The sequence below is a fragment of the Centruroides sculpturatus genome, unplaced genomic scaffold (genome assembly GCF_000671375.1).
Source record: "Centruroides sculpturatus isolate CEXI.00-Female unplaced genomic scaffold, Cexi_2.0 scaffold393, whole genome shotgun sequence".
In the NCBI taxonomy this organism is placed as follows: Eukaryota; Metazoa; Arthropoda; class Arachnida; order Scorpiones; family Buthidae; genus Centruroides; species Centruroides sculpturatus.
The window spans coordinates 262827-277474 of record NW_019384611.1 but is presented as its reverse complement, the minus strand read 5'-3'; the positions used below and the strand labels follow the sequence as shown (position 1 = coordinate 277474).

General features: G+C 31.2%; 2 protein-coding genes across 7 annotated transcripts in view; one reads left to right on the top strand and one right to left on the bottom strand.

Moving 5' to 3' along the window:
* LOC111625258 (mitotic checkpoint serine/threonine-protein kinase BUB1 beta-like) overlaps positions 1-5150 on the bottom strand; it is a 77804-nt gene extending 72654 nt beyond the window's left edge. Inside the window, exon 1 of the mRNA XM_023368362.1 lies at positions 4877-5150. Coding sequence (XP_023224130.1) covers positions 4877-5004 — 128 coding nt within the window. The 5' untranslated portion in view covers positions 5005-5150. The remainder of the gene's footprint in view (positions 1-4876) is intronic.
* A 3235-nt stretch (positions 5151-8385) lies between these two features.
* Positions 8386-14648, top strand: part of LOC111625251 (zinc finger protein ubi-d4-like) — a 53504-nt gene continuing 47241 nt past the window's right edge. For 5 of the 6 annotated variants that reach the window (XR_002756698.1, XR_002756697.1, XM_023368348.1 and 2 more), the window contains exon 1: positions 8386-8531. Coding sequence is in view for 3 of the 6 variants with exons in the window: in XM_023368348.1 (XP_023224116.1) it covers positions 8401-8531 (131 nt within the window). In the remaining 3 variants the exon portion in view is untranslated. Of the gene's footprint in view, positions 8532-13160; positions 14029-14648 lie in introns of those variants that run through there. The other variant, XM_023368351.1, reaches the window with a different exon arrangement.

The following is a 14648-nucleotide window of genomic DNA, read 5'->3' as shown; positions in this document are numbered from 1 at the left end:
TGCGATTTCGTCGAGAGAGGACGAAAACGAGTGTGGTCCTGACCGAGGGGTCGAGCAAGAAGTAAGAAACCTTGCGATAGAAAACCGAAGGAGGATCATACCCTGATCGCATAGTGAGAGATCAGAGGTATCGGAACCTTGTAAGACGGCTGAATTATAGAGGAACGTAGGGCAATTGCTAAAGAAATCGAGTTCCCCCATGTTCAAGTAACGGCAAGCGGGAAGACCACAAGACAACTTCAGAAAACGTAGACGTTCATAAGAGGAAAGAAAATAAGGTCTGCAGTCATTAAGAATTTCAAGACGGTGAATCATCCGAGACCACGTGGCAGAAAACTCCCGGGTATTTTCTCCTTTATTCTACTACTATCCCTATCTATATTTTATTTCTCCTTCCTTAGTTTGTAAGTAGGTTAAGTTTAGCTATAAGTCATGTGTCGGTTGCCACAATAGAGGCTTGTTTGTGTAGACGATTATTGTATGTATACGAACCCAATAGTCTGTAAGTTGGAATCATTTTAAAGAACCTGTGTTTGATGAATAAAAAAAATTTTGTATTTTTACTCGTTTTATATGTTTCCTGTCTGCAATAATATATTGCCCTCAAACGAAACATCACACCTGTATGATCAAAAAAGACCATACAGTAATATAAAATTCTATTTTACTATCTCATCCCGGAATTTCCCAGGATCCCAGAAAAAGAACTTATTTTTCCCGTAATTCCGCTGGAGGCAAATTTCCCGGGAAATGAGAAACCCTAGTTCAAACTAAGCAGAACTTAGATTAGTTGAATGCACTACAGTTTCAACTAAAATGTGATAAAATGCAAAGAAAATAGAATATATTTATCTGAATATATATACAAAGTATTTCACAATAACTTAAAATATTGGTTGAATAGAGCCTATTGGTTTTGCATGGAAATTTTGACCCAATAGATTCTGTTGGACTAATAGGGCTTGTCTGACATGAGTGTCTTGTCACTAGTCATATCAGATGGACCATATTCATGCCATAATTGGGCATCTGATTGACCACTCTCATCATTAGATTCAATAGGCTTGAGTTGCAGATAATGACAAATTAAAGCATATTTAACATTTTTAAATATGCTTTAATTTGTCATTTGTATTACTATTTATATGTTGGGCCATTTTAAAGTTATTTTTTAAGTGATTTTCTAGCTTTAGGTTAAATTTTACTGTTTTTATGGTTTTCATTATCTTGTCAGACATTATATCATGATTTTAGTTCATTCCGTTACCAATAAATCAGTCCCCACTGTTTATATAGTTATAACTATAGCAGGTGTACAGGATGTTATAAGAGAACTCGATCTGAGACTACCATCCCAAATATACATTGGAACATTCATACATCACTAAACTCAATGGATTTTATTGTGCAACCCCAAATTTTATTGGCAGAACCTTAGGGTTCCACAGAACACAAGTTTGGAAATCCCTGCAGTAGATAATGATCAGTATCACAGTAACTCCTCAATATCCACAACTCAAATTTTGTCAAAGCCCAAATAATAGCATGGGCTACCTCCTCAATTATGGCCCAAGTTAGTTCAGCTACCTTGAATTTAAGAAAGTGGTCAGCCTTCTCTCTCCCTTGCAGTTAATCAGGGCCAAATAGGTCCCAATGGCCACTTTTGAGGTATCTGTGCAAAGGAAGAAAGGTAGATCTGGTTCCAGAGTCCAAAGGAGTAAAGCATTCCCTAGCAACTGTTTGAGATGATCAGAGGTAGACTATGTTCTGTCCATCCAAGGTACCTCAGCAGTGGCCTTATGAGAGATCAGCTCAGAGATTACACAATATGCTTAGATGTGGACCTAAGCATATTGTGGAAATACTTTCCATAATACCCACTTAATCCCAAAAATTTTTTAGTTTTCAGCAGTGACATTTGCTGGATTGTCTTAATTCTGTTGGGATCAGGAAAATGTATGCTGGTCTCAATCAGGCAACTCTAAATATCAAACCACATCCTTAGCATATTGACACTTATCCAGACTCATTGTCATCACATATTTATGTAATGTGGTAAAGATCATTTCTAAACGACAAAGCTAATCTTGTCTAGCCATTAATCCTCTTCACAAACAGAACTCATTCCTCCCTTCTTGTTGTTCCATGCTTGTTTGAGAAATGAATCATATCTTTTCCTATAAACCTGGGATTACAAACTCAAACAAAGCAAAAAGCCAGTCAAATAATTGTATATCAGATGGGTCATATTCATTATTATTTTGTAAACCAAAACATACTGTAAACTTTGAAAAAAAAAAACAAGCTCTAACAAAGGCCCTTTTGTTACTAGACCTTTAATAAGACTTACATAAACAGTTTGAAGTTTGAATTTTTTGTGTTTTAATACCTGCAAGATGTTAGAAACATTGATTTTTAGAAGAAATCATCAAGGCTGTGAACAGAATATGAAGCCTTAACATGCTGTATCCAGCCCACCAGTTTGCGACCCCTGCTCTAAGCCTTCAATAATCATCCAATTTCTCATCTGGGGTCATCCTCACCAATTCTACACCTAGTACTTTAGCAGTATTGGTTCCAAAATCAGTCAGATTGGCTTTGAGGGCCATAAAGTTTTCCAGGTGAGGCAAGATTATTGCTCCTGTGGTCAATGCATTCATAACTATGTATATTACATGTCACTGTTATTCTTGATTTGCAGATCTGGTGCACATCATTGCTGCCCATTAAGCTGAAATGATGTTTTGCTGATCCTGTTGACTGTACCATTAATCATTCTTTTTCCTCTTTTCCCAATGGGAAAAGTTCTAATCTCTGCCTTTTGGTGAGAATTGACTCAATTTCCATTAACCTTCAGTGACTATGATCTTGATCTTGTTCCACTCAGTTTTGAAGCTCAAGCTTTATTGTTTTCTTCTCCAATCTAGCCTACCTCCTCTTCTTAGGCTGTTTAGGCCCCCGAAACTGTATAGTTTTTCCCCCACACACTAACAGAATTCCTCAAGGCCAGGCCTGCGCAATTATTCCTCAAAGGATTTTCTTAACATGTGTGGAACCCTTTAGGAAAAAAGGTTGAACCACCCTGGTTTAGAACATATTTAAAATATAAAAATCTTTGGAATAATGAGCAATTTTAATCTAAACAACAAAATATCCTCAGTGTGTTGTGGAAATTAAGAAGCATCTAGCTGGGTATTAATTAATAATGTATTTATTAATACAAGTCAAGTTTTATACCTTCAGTTTTGAATTTTTGAGTAACAATAAAGTAATTTAGGTTATAATTACAGTGACCATACGTCCTTTATTTAAGAGGACAGTCCTTTATTTCACTGCTCTGTCCTTTAACTTTATTTATTTTCTAAAATAGGCATTTTGTCCTTTATTTTGTAAAGTTGACACAAAGTTTAAAAAAAATTTTTTTAATAATATATTGAACAAGTTAGTTTTGTATACGCCATCACGACCAGTGTTGCATTGCTACATAGAGCGCAGTAGTGCAGTGTGTCGCCAACCAAACGGCCCACTGACAGTACCAGGGGGTGGACACTCTTATGGGGATTTTTGTGATAGTTTTTTAACTCTCTAGTTGATGGATGATACACTTGTTAATTAAAGCTGAAGTTAGTTGAAAGAAAAAATGAGGGGTTTCTTCCTATTGTTATTAGAAAAGTGGTTTTAGCATTAGAAAAATCAGAAAATATACAAGCCAAAAAATTCAATGATGCTGTGTACACATTTTATCAAACGTGCATAGATTATCTAAATAATTGGGACATGTTTTTTATTGAAATAGAGGTGTTTGAATGGGTCACATTATGCGAAATCCCTTTGTGGGCGAAAGTAGAGGAAAGCTATATCTTTATTTCGAATCATTGGTCCGTAAATATACTCGACGGTGAATTATTTGATGAAGTTTCATGTGTAAAAAAATATGTCACAAACGAAAAGATCGACGAATGGTGACAGAATAACCAGCCCTGCCATCAAAGGTGGATTGAGATTTTTGAACATTTTACAGCAAAAGAAATTGTTTTCAAAAACATTTGTAAAATCGTAGAATTTTCTTTGTCTCCCTGGATCTAATGCCCCCGTTGAACGAATATTTTCATTGGTGAATAATATGTGAACAAATGAAAAAAACTGATTTAAAAGTAAGCACATTAGAAGCATGTATTTCCATCAAATACAACTTTCAAATGAACTGTATGAAATTTTATGACTTTAAAGCGTAAAACGGTGCTATATAAAAAAATTAATTCTACTGAAAAATATCAAAATTAATGTTGTTTAAATTTTTACAATGTGTGTATGTGTAATAATTCAGATTGTTTAAAATTTTAATGTATGCATTGTTGTATGCTACTATTTTCGTAATAAATGTTATAAACTTATGAATTTTATAAGGTTAATTTTTGATTTTCATCGATATGTCCTTTATTTTCCCCAAAAAAATATGGTCACTGTAGTTATAATATATTTAATATTTTAATGTTATTACTATATAAACTTTTCAGTAGAAAAAAATTAAATCAAATGTATCTCCCTTTTATCAATACCAAATCATATAATTAAGAATAGGGAGAAAATTAAAAATTTATTTATTTTATATTTTTTGTAGCAGTTTAAATGAATAATAAAAATCACGAAATGGCAGAATTACACATGCAGCATGCACATTCAGTAAACAGGCCTTTTGTATAAAAAATTTTAAAACAGGCCATACTATCTCCTTGATTTTTCGAATTAAAAACAAAAGTAGTTACATATCATAATTGATAAATATAATTCGTATTAATTAATATTTGAATGTTTATTGATAAAATTCGTATCAATTTTAAATAAAATGCAGAAAATAAAATAAAAAGAACTCAACTGTCTTTTTGACTTTTTGTAATCGTCTGTCGGACATAATGCAGATTTCAACGAATCAATCTTCCTTCCTTGTTTCAAAGGCCGAATATTTTCTTTACACATTTCCCATTCGGACAAATTCTCCTCCATTTTAAATTTAAAAACTTACTCCCTAAATAAAATATTTTAAAAATCGTCGCAACGAACTCAACTAATAAGAAGAAAATCCTTCGAACTTTTGATTTTCGAATAAACCGCCAAGCATGCGCAGAACCGACTACGTTAAGGAAGTGAGCATGCGCGTTGATAAAAGTCAGATTAAAGAGAAAGAGAAGATGGCGGCATCAACGGAAACGTTGAAAGTAAACTGGGAATCGGTCGATCGATTGAAGAGGTGAGACGGGATATAGTTGGTTAGTGAAGGGTACAGAATCGGATACGTCGAAAGTAGATTAGTTTCGTTGTGTTGTTATGATGTTTGTTACGATCGATTTTGGCAGGATTATCGCTTTCGTTTGATCTGTCAAGTTCCATCTTTTTGATGTTTTTATGATTTGCAGAGATCTCAGGAAGAGGAACAAATATCGACTTGAAAATCAATAATTGTACTGAAAAGCGTCCCGTATGCGTCATCGACGGTTGCTTTTAGGACAACGAACTCATTTTTCTATCATTACTTTCTTTGTCAAATATTCGATTAGAAAATCATATTTATCTACACGATTTTCCTTGATTGATCAAGACCAATCGAAATTATTCAGTTTGTTTATAATTAAGATTTGAATAACGCGTTACATAACTCTGTCTTTTTCCATATTTGCTTCGTATTTAATATATATACATACATACATATTTTTTTCATAAATTTTGATAGATTTTATATTATACTCTGTAAAAATTAAATATTACATTATGATCTTTTATTTATATTTAGCATAAATGTAATACTGGATAATGTTTTAAATGAATTATTATTATTATTATAATTATTCTCAATTTAAAGGGAATTATTAATAAATCTATTGCTAGATGGTCGATTTTATAATACTGATTTTAAAGAATGGTTAAATTTAATTAAGGGACTTAAGAATTATTTTATTTTTCAAGTATATTTAACAAAAATATTTTAATTAATATTTGTAAATTGTATAAATTTTTAACATTATATCTTTAATTGTAGTTAAATAAATAAATTATAATATGTCAAGTAATTTTATTGATTGTGGAAAGTTGTAAAATTAATAAATGAAAAATATCAATCTTCTATTGATAAATGCTATAAATATCGATATCAATAAGTTAGCGATGGAAGTCAATCTTAAGGGTCGGTTTTAATCTGAAATTTAATTTTGTTGATGTTTTAAACTGTTAGACTTTTGATAACATAGAGTGAGATTTCTCTATTGTTATATATCAAAATTAAACTTTAGTTAAACTGTTACTATGAAGATTTATTGAGAAGCTATTTTAATTCTAAATATTTTTTTTTTTTTTTGTTCTGTTCTTAAGGCATGTTTGTTTTGACAATATTTGTGAACATTTTGAAAATGACTTTTTTGAAAATATTAAATATGATTTAAAAAATTTTGATACCAAATGTTTTTATATATTAACGTGTAAATTCATTGTTTAATTCCAATATGTTATACAAGGTAGTGTCAAAACATTTCTGAACTGGCAACATATACTGGAATAGAACACAGTACAACAGTGTATCAAGTGAACATGATTCCATGGTGTTTCTTTGTTTACTATGTATTGCATGACTTTCTTGCCACCAAGAATGAATGAGAAACTTGAACAACATTTATGAATCAAATTCTGTGTCAAAATTGGAAGAAACAAAAAAATTGCTTCTGCAAGCATTTAGTGACTGTTTTAGGCAAAATACAAATTTATGAATGGCTTGGATGTTTCAAATACTGCCAAGAAATGTTTGAAGACAATGAACATACAGGATGCCTTTTGACAAGTGTAACTCTCAAAAATATCAAGAAAGTTTGCTTATTAATTCTGTGCTACTATGACTGCTGACAATGACTTTCTGAAACATATAATTACTGGTGGGTGCAAACTGGGTTTATGACTCAGAACCTCACAATGGAAAAGCCCATCATCTCCCTTCCCAAGAAAATGTAGCAAGTCAGAAGCAATGTGATGTTAATGCAGTAAAAGCTTGATATTGCAGATGGCTGATGTTGGTCTGGCCAAAGTAAAGGAAAATTATAAAACTTGTTCACTGTAACAGATTCCTTTATAATAAACTCCTGCTAATATGGAGACTATTTTTCAGGTCCACAGACCACTGTCCTTCCATTATTACAGACTTTTTAGTCACTGTCTTCTTTCATCATAGTCATCATTGAGCTGCAATTTGAAACAAGTAGACCTATAAATTCCCATTGTTGTCCGTCTTTCCTTAATCTTGAGAACGGAGATAGATATATGAGAGACAAGGCCAGATATGGAAACCTTAGTGGCAGGAGACCCCGATTAACTATATATGAACTTCTGACACAAACTGGAAGTTTTGTTATTTCAATTCAAAACTTTTCCCCTGAAAGGAGTTAGATAGATGACCAGCACAATTCCATTGTTGAAGGAAAAGTATGATCTACAGGATCAAGCCACTGCTAATTTGAAGGTAAAAAGCATATATTTTAAATTAAATAAATTTAAAAATATGATTAAAAATTGCAACCTGGCATTGTGACAATGTCACAATAAAATAATTGGTTGTTTTATTTAGTCGAGCCCCGCATAAATCATTAGGGTTTCTCATTTCCTGGCCTTTTGCTTGTCCCGGGATTCTGGGATAAAAGTGAACTGTTTCCCAGGATCCCGGGAAATCCCGGAATAGAATTAATTATTTTTAAGGTATACAAAATATCTTNGTAGTTATAATATATTTAATATTTTAATGTTATTACTATATAAACTTTTCAGTAGAAAAAAATTAAATCAAATGTATCTCCCTTTTATCAATACCAAATCATATAATTAAGAATAGGGAGAAAATTAAAAATTTATTTATTTTATATTTTTTGTAGCAGTTTAAATGAATAATAAAAATCACGAAATGGCAGAATTACACATGCAGCATGCACATTCAGTAAACAGGCCTTTTGTATAAAAAATTTTAAAACAGGCCATACTATCTCCTTGATTTTTCGAATTAAAAACAAAAGTAGTTACATATCATAATTGATAAATATAATTCGTATTAATTAATATTTGAATGTTTATTGATAAAATTCGTATCAATTTTAAATAAAATGCAGAAAATAAAATAAAAAGAACTCAACTGTCTTTTTGACTTTTTGTAATCGTCTGTCGGACATAATGCAGATTTCAACGAATCAATCTTCCTTCCTTGTTTCAAAGGCCGAATATTTTCTTTACACATTTCCCATTCGGACAAATTCTCCTCCATTTTAAATTTAAAAACTTACTCCCTAAATAAAATATTTTAAAAATCGTCGCAACGAACTCAACTAATAAGAAGAAAATCCTTCGAACTTTTGATTTTCGAATAAACCGCCAAGCATGCGCAGAACCGACTACGTTAAGGAAGTGAGCATGCGCGTTGATAAAAGTCAGATTAAAGAGAAAGAGAAGATGGCGGCATCAACGGAAACGTTGAAAGTAAACTGGGAATCGGTCGATCGATTGAAGAGGTGAGACGGGATATAGTTGGTTAGTGAAGGGTACAGAATCGGATACGTCGAAAGTAGATTAGTTTCGTTGTGTTGTTATGATGTTTGTTACGATCGATTTTGGCAGGATTATCGCTTTCGTTTGATCTGTCAAGTTCCATCTTTTTGATGTTTTTATGATTTGCAGAGATCTCAGGAAGAGGAACAAATATCGACTTGAAAATCAATAATTGTACTGAAAAGCGTCCCGTATGCGTCATCGACGGTTGCTTTTAGGACAACGAACTCATTTTTCTATCATTACTTTCTTTGTCAAATATTCGATTAGAAAATCATATTTATCTACACGATTTTCCTTGATTGATCAAGACCAATCGAAATTATTCAGTTTGTTTATAATTAAGATTTGAATAACGCGTTACATAACTCTGTCTTTTTCCATATTTGCTTCGTATTTAATATATATACATACATACATATTTTTTTCATAAATTTTGATAGATTTTATATTATACTCTGTAAAAATTAAATATTACATTATGATCTTTTATTTATATTTAGCATAAATGTAATACTGGATAATGTTTTAAATGAATTATTATTATTATTATAATTATTCTCAATTTAAAGGGAATTATTAATAAATCTATTGCTAGATGGTCGATTTTATAATACTGATTTTAAAGAATGGTTAAATTTAATTAAGGGACTTAAGAATTATTTTATTTTTCAAGTATATTTAACAAAAATATTTTAATTAATATTTGTAAATTGTATAAATTTTTAACATTATATCTTTAATTGTAGTTAAATAAATAAATTATAATATGTCAAGTAATTTTATTGATTGTGGAAAGTTGTAAAATTAATAAATGAAAAATATCAATCTTCTATTGATAAATGCTATAAATATCGATATCAATAAGTTAGCGATGGAAGTCAATCTTAAGGGTCGGTTTTAATCTGAAATTTAATTTTGTTGATGTTTTAAACTGTTAGACTTTTGATAACATAGAGTGAGATTTCTCTATTGTTATATATCAAAATTAAACTTTAGTTAAACTGTTACTATGAAGATTTATTGAGAAGCTATTTTAATTCTAAATATTTTTTTTTTTTTTTGTTCTGTTCTTAAGGCATGTTTGTTTTGACAATATTTGTGAACATTTTGAAAATGACTTTTTTGAAAATATTAAATATGATTTAAAAAATTTTGATACCAAATGTTTTTATATATTAACGTGTAAATTCATTGTTTAATTCCAATATGTTATACAAGGTAGTGTCAAAACATTTCTGAACTGGCAACATATACTGGAATAGAACACAGTACAACAGTGTATCAAGTGAACATGATTCCATGGTGTTTCTTTGTTTACTATGTATTGCATGACTTTCTTGCCACCAAGAATGAATGAGAAACTTGAACAACATTTATGAATCAAATTCTGTGTCAAAATTGGAAGAAACAAAAAAATTGCTTCTGCAAGCATTTAGTGACTGTTTTAGGCAAAATACAAATTTATGAATGGCTTGGATGTTTCAAATACTGCCAAGAAATGTTTGAAGACAATGAACATACAGGATGCCTTTTGACAAGTGTAACTCTCAAAAATATCAAGAAAGTTTGCTTATTAATTCTGTGCTACTATGACTGCTGACAATGACTTTCTGAAACATATAATTACTGGTGGGTGCAAACTGGGTTTATGACTCAGAACCTCACAATGGAAAAGCCCATCATCTCCCTTCCCAAGAAAATGTAGCAAGTCAGAAGCAATGTGATGTTAATGCAGTAAAAGCTTGATATTGCAGATGGCTGATGTTGGTCTGGCCAAAGTAAAGGAAAATTATAAAACTTGTTCACTGTAACAGATTCCTTTATAATAAACTCCTGCTAATATGGAGACTATTTTTCAGGTCCACAGACCACTGTCCTTCCATTATTACAGACTTTTTAGTCACTGTCTTCTTTCATCATAGTCATCATTGAGCTGCAATTTGAAACAAGTAGACCTATAAATTCCCATTGTTGTCCGTCTTTCCTTAATCTTGAGAACGGAGATAGATATATGAGAGACAAGGCCAGATATGGAAACCTTAGTGGCAGGAGACCCCGATTAACTATATATGAACTTCTGACACAAACTGGAAGTTTTGTTATTTCAATTCAAAACTTTTCCCCTGAAAGGAGTTAGATAGATGACCAGCACAATTCCATTGTTGAAGGAAAAGTATGATCTACAGGATCAAGCCACTGCTAATTTGAAGGTAAAAAGCATATATTTTAAATTAAATAAATTTAAAAATATGATTAAAAATTGCAACCTGGCATTGTGACAATGTCACAATAAAATAATTGGTTGTTTTATTTAGTCGAGCCCCGCATAAATCATTAGGGTTTCTCATTTCCTGGCCTTTTGCTTGTCCCGGGATTCTGGGATAAAAGTGAACTGTTTCCCAGGATCCCGGGAAATCCCGGAATAGAATTAATTATTTTTAAGGTATACAAAATATCTTAAAATCAAATGATATAATTATTTTTCATTTTTTTAAAGTAATTTAATACATTCTGCAACCTCCAAAATCATATTAATAATGCTGTGTAAGATATATATTAAAAATTACCTTTAAATAACGTAGAAATTTTCACAAATAGAAAAAATTTATTAAATGCTATCAACAAAAATGCCTTTAAATTGAGTTGGAAATTTAAAGGAAAAAATGAACTTAGATCAAACTTCTAAGTTAGAAAGTAATTTTCATTTTTTAAATAAAAATATAAAAATTTACAATAATATTTTACGTTAAGATTTTAAAAAGCAAAGATGGTCAATACTCCGATCACTCAATCTGGTTCTTATTTTAGTAATGGAAAGTCCAGCTACTGAGAATGCTCTTTCTGATTAAATTGATGTGAGTGGAATCATGTTTAATTCATTTAAGAGAAGACAGATGTTATGTGTTTTTTCACCCATAGCCTGGAAGATTTCTAGTTTGTTTTCGAGATTGTAATAATCAGGTTTATGAAGAAAAACTTCATACTTGCAGACTTCATACTCGTTTGTATCCTTGCCCAATTTGCACAACTGGAGTTACTCAGTTATTGAAGCTACTGGGCATGGTTAAAAATTAAGACAGCATAAATGCAATTATTCCAGATATTATAGGTTCTGACAAGTAAAGAATTTTCAGAGTCCTGCCACAAATAAGCTGTGTGTCAATTATTGACCATTTGTGATATGCCATAACTAGCAAAAATTTAAAAAACTAATAGGTAGGTTTAAAATTAATAAATACAAATGTATTCTGACAGTGAATGAGTTAATTATACTTTCTATTTCCAAAATTTCCTCAACCTTAACACAAAATAAGAAAAAAGTGAACTTTTAAGAAATTTGCAGGATTTCTCGGGATGAGAAAATTTTCCTGGGTTAAAAAAACAACCAGGATCCCATTTGAGAAACTCTAGTTATCATAGGTATAATTAGACACGGTCAGTTAAGTAGTCAGTTTTCTGTGGTCCCTGCTTACTTACATAGGCATTAATGTTAAAAAAAACTCTGGTTTATTCGACCGTTTAACTCATCACTGCTGGATAAATTGACATACTTTTTCTGTCCCACACTCATTTAGATGTCTGATAAATCGACTTCCCTCCTGAAAAAATGAGTTCACACCACACAGCTTAATGTCACAACAGAATCTGATTTTGCATTTTTTTCATCTTTCATTCATGCATTATTTGCAGCAAGTGTTTAACATTTCTGTTAGAAATGAGTATCCAAAACCTAACAACGCTTACACTGAAGGAAAAATACAAACTTGTATCTGAATTTGTAAAACAAGAAAACCTTCCAAGAACAACATTGGTGAGAATTCTGAAGAAAACCAAAAAAAAAATTAAGAAATTTTTTCTTGGGTCTTCATTGCAGCTGTCTTGAAAATGCCAGAGAAAGTCGCCATACAAAGATGTCAAAGATGCTCTAGTACGTTGGTTAAAGCAAATTTGTCCATCAAATCTTCCTGTTTTGGGGCCAATACTGAAACAAAAAGCAATGAAAATCGCTGAGGTACTTGGAATAGAAACCAACTTTAGTCCAGTGATGGATGGTCAGAGAGATACTTGCATGTACTGTATAAAGCACTACTGTATTTTACTGTATTAATTGTAGTTTTGTGGTTTTTTTCAACTTTATTTTAGTTGTCATGTTAGATAACACAACACATTTCCACTTCTCCTTGGGGTGTCAACTTATGCAGACTCGACTGCACTTTATTTGCAAAAAAATAAATACAAAAATAATATAAAATTCACTTTAAAAACTTTTTTGTGTGTGTGTGTGTAGATTTTCACATTATGTTTTGTTTTCTGATTGACTACTTTCGTTCAGTTTTGGTTTCATTTTCTCTATGAGTGACCATTCTTGAATTTGTTGCATAAAGCAAAGCCATGGATCATAAAAGAAAATGAAAAGCTTTAGATTTAACACAGAAAACAGATCTAGTTCATCAGATTGAAGATGGAAAATCTCAAGCTGAAGTTGGTTAAGAAATGTCTGAGTAAGCAATTTCTGACATTTGGAAACCAAGAGAAAAATTACAAGTCTTTTCTTAAAACAATTCATATTTGAATAAAATAATAATAATGAATAAAAGTATTGTTTTTACAAGTTTAATAAAAAAAAAATTTGGCATATATAATTTACAAGTAAAATTTTGTCCACAATTTTGATATACAGTAATGGAGAAGCTGATATTATATATAGTAGAATTCCCTTATATTCACAGTAACAGATCTTCTGGAATGCAGTAAAAACACATTGATTTGACATTTGGACCTGGAGAAAATATCTGAGAACTGCAGATAGTTTCTTCGGGTTTTTTATTGAAATTTGTTCTAATTTCATTCTACTCACATAGTAGTTGACTTTTTAATATAACAGATGAGTCCATAATAATGAGTAATCATGATAAAATGAACTTTCATTATAATGGACCAATTTCTTTGGTTCCTTATATCAAGCTTTTACTGTATTTATTTTTTGTTGACTACAAAATAATTCTTTTGCGGGAATTCATTTCACAAATATAATCAATCAATGCAGACTAATACATTGCCTGCCGAAGCATCTTCAGGATCATATAAGACTCAAGCATCCAGAGTTATGGACCACTTGGAACTGAATGATCTATCATGATAGTGCTACAGCCTACTCATCCATCAAAATGCAGCAGTGTTTGATCCAAAATAACATAGGTGCCATTCTTCACTCTTCCTATTTCCCTGATTTGGCCATCTGTGACTTTTTCAGCTTTCTTAGAATGAAGACAAACCCTGAAAGGGCAAAGATTTGTTACATTTGAGGGGATTCCAGAAGAGACAAGGATTGTGCTGAAAAGCATGAAGAAACAGGACTTTCAGGTGTTCCAACAATGACAGAATTGCTGGGACCATTGCATCAACTCCCAATGGGACTGGTTACTTTGAGGGGGATAGTGGCCACTAAAATTTCAGGTTAGTTTGTCACTTTTTATACAGCCAGTTTGGAAACTTTTTGATGCCACATCATATATGAGCAATTTTTTAATGTTCTTAATAAACATAATAATCAAATATAAGACTTTTTTAAGTTTTAGTTCATATTTTGTAGTTCATAATATCTGATAAAAAATTCTACTACAGTAGAATTATGTTTATATTTTCCTTATATATTTTCCATTCAGATAAATTCCCATCCATTTTAAATTTAAAAATATACTTTCTAAATAAAATACAGTAGAACCTCGATTATCCGGACTAATTGGGGATGAAGGTAGTTTGGATAAGGAAAAATCCGGATAATTGAAACAAATACTTGTCTTTTAATGATAATACAACACGTTTTCTTTTCGATGACATATCGGTAATATTAAAAGTAAATACTGTATTGAAATCGTGATCAAATTTTTAAGAAACAAACGTTCGTATTGAATTTGGACTACTACTGATCAACGCTAACAGACTACCTATTGTTTAAAAGGCCCTCTGGTGGCGCAAGAAGACGGATTTTATAAAATAAAAAGCAGTTGAAACTGCATTTTTATGAATAAAAATTTGACAAACTATTTATCGTTTTATGACGAGTAAAATTTTTT